Here is a 2,510-nt window from a genome sequence, read left to right on the forward strand (position 1 = left end):
AAGTCCATCAAAAGTGATGGACAACAATGTCTAAGAATGAGCATTTATAACAAAATCATGCAAGTTGCTTACCAGTTTTTATATTCATAGCAGCTCTGTAAACTTTACTTTCCAATGAAGAATAAATACCAGAGGAAACTTTGACTCATTCCCTGTTCACTTTAGCTCAGCACTGTTTTCAGAACACCATCAAGAGAAGGAAGCCCACATTAAAAGTCAAAAATCAGTACATGAAGAGCTCGTTTTCATCCCATGAAGAGGAAGCCAGGTCTTTCTGAGCAGCTCTTGTCAGGACAGGAACTCCTGTCTTGACAGGAACTATTTGAATACCGTTAATTTTCAAAAGCACTGAGAGTTTCATCTCAGTGGTAGGTTTGATTACATTTAGAACAGAGAAAAACAGCCAGAGGACACCACAGCTGACACCACGAAAGCTCAAAAACTGCTCTTCCATCTTTGCTTTTCTTTCAGTTAAGATACAATAAAGAAAGACGTGGAGGAAGGGTTAAGAGGGATTGGATCAGACCCTGTCTTTGCCAACCCACCCTGACAATACGCTAATGCTCTAGTTACTTTATTTAAAGCCTGATCAAGTTAATAAAACAGGTATCTGGGAATGGTGCAGCAGCACAGAGGCCAGCAGACGTATCTGGGTTGGTCTCTCAGACTACAGCAGATGTGGCACTAATTAGTACCATCAGCTGCTGTGCTGCCATTTTTTAAATTTTTTTTTTCCTTCTCTCCTTTGTTGTTAAACTGTGACATAACCCATGGGCCTCACTGAAGGAGGCCAGGAAGGCCCATCTTCTGCACACAGGCACACGGTGCCCACCCCCCAGCCCTGCAGAGCCTCCTCCCAGCACGAGGTCTCACAGGGACGTGGGTGTCAGGCCATACTTCTGCCGCAGGATTCCCACTGTGGAGGCCAGGGCACTGCAGGGAGAAACAGAACCAAAGGAAAAGGCTTTTAAGGATTAAATTGCATGTTCCAGGAGAAAGCAACCCACTAGACACAGTACTGCATTTTGAATCCAGGAGAACAGGACTTCCAGAAACAAACAGTATTTCAAAAAGAAGCTTCTGGAAAGGGGTCTCCTTCAGAATTTCTGGGTGTGCTGTCAATCAAGCTAAAAATTAATGAGAAGGTTCAACTGCTACTGGAAAATAAGGAAAAGACAGCCCATCCTAACTTCAAAGCTCCATTTCATTTGAAGTAAAGAAAAAAACACCATTCTACTCAGCAGAACAGCCACCAGCCAGGACGAATGATGGTGAACTTCCCCGACACAGACAAGTCAACCACAGTCGATCCCAAGCGACTCTCCGGGCTGTGGACATCCCCAGTCGGGCCCCCATCAATTATCAGGGACAAGTGAGGCCACAGGTCTTGGAATTCCTAAAAAAACCTGAGATGTGGTCAATAGCCCTGAAGATGGCTTGTGACTGTGTTGTAGCAAGAACCCACTGTCTGTGGGGAGGTAGTCTTTACCCTTCCTCTCAGGTCAGCTCACTTGCTTTCTGCCATGAACACATCACTATTTAAGTTCTGAGAACAGATTTATCTCAGACACACAGGAAAGCCACAAGTATTCTCTGGCTGAAGATTTCTCAGCTGCATCACTATTTGTTAAAGAGCTCACAAAAAAAGACAGAAGTCTATCAAGACATCTGTGGCAAGGACAGAGTGTGTCTGTCTGGTACTGTGCCCAACTGTACCACCACCAGGGTCACAAGCTCTAAAAAAAGGCACTTCTTGACTGGCAGTCCCTGGGCTACAAGGAGCCATGCAGGCAGCAGCCTCCCAGCACAGCCAGCCCCCTGCAGGAAGTTCTGCCTTTCAGATGTGGCACCCACTTCAAAAGCTGCCTACAAGCCTTGGAACCTTCCTTTCAATTCTGCCCTCCTTGCTTTTTTCAGCTGAGCATCACAGCAAAAAGCAGCCCCACCCCACACCCACAAGCATTTTAACTGGAGATCATAATTTTAAAAGTCAGCAGCAGAGAAATGTTTGTTTTGTTGCTGAAGCATCCAGCTGTGACAGCCCTGGCAGCCATCACTGCCTTGCCACTCACCGCCACGGTCAGGGTGCTGTCCTGGGAGCTGAAGTTGGCACTGGTCAGAGCCAGGGGCCCAGCACAGGCACGTGCCAGATCCCTGAGGAAAGGGTGGTTTGGGATGCGAACTCCCACCAGCTGCAGGGAAGAAGAGAGAAGGGGTTTACACACGGATCCTGAAGACCATTTTCAAACCTGCACTGCCTACAGCCCTCATGACTCAATGCTCTAGAGGGCCAATACATAAACACCAGCTGAGCCAGAGACAGCGACAGTCACAGGTCAGCCCCTAAGGTGGTGACAGAAACAGGGCAGCACAGGGAGCAGCTCTAGGATCCGCCACTCACCGCCACGCCTGGCAAACACATCTTGGAACAGCAGCACGTGAACCGTCCCTGAGCTGCATCCCGTGCAGAGACCTACCGATGTGAAGGGATTTAAGTCTTTGTTCAGCTC

The 2,510-nt window shown here is 47.8% G+C and overlaps 1 protein-coding gene across 1 annotated transcript in view; it reads right to left on the reverse strand.

Annotated features, from left to right (window-relative positions):
- Window positions 1-869: 869 nt before the first annotated feature.
- The window catches only part of YRDC (yrdC N(6)-threonylcarbamoyltransferase domain containing), a 3,517-nt gene continuing 1,876 nt past the window's right edge, over window positions 870-2,510 (reverse strand). Inside the window, exons 2-5 of the mRNA XM_009996690.1 lie at window positions 2,478-2,507; window positions 2,073-2,192; window positions 1,254-1,396; window positions 870-933 (exon numbers count right to left, since the gene is read on the reverse strand). Coding sequence (XP_009994992.1) covers window positions 870-933; window positions 1,254-1,396; window positions 2,073-2,192; window positions 2,478-2,507 — 357 coding nt within the window. The remainder of the gene's footprint in view (window positions 934-1,253; window positions 1,397-2,072; window positions 2,193-2,477; window positions 2,508-2,510) is intronic.

The sequence above is a fragment of the Chaetura pelagica genome, unplaced genomic scaffold (genome assembly GCF_000747805.2).
Source record: "Chaetura pelagica isolate M959 unplaced genomic scaffold, ChaPel_1.0 scaffold1064, whole genome shotgun sequence".
Classification (NCBI taxonomy): domain Eukaryota; kingdom Metazoa; phylum Chordata; class Aves; order Apodiformes; family Apodidae; genus Chaetura; species Chaetura pelagica.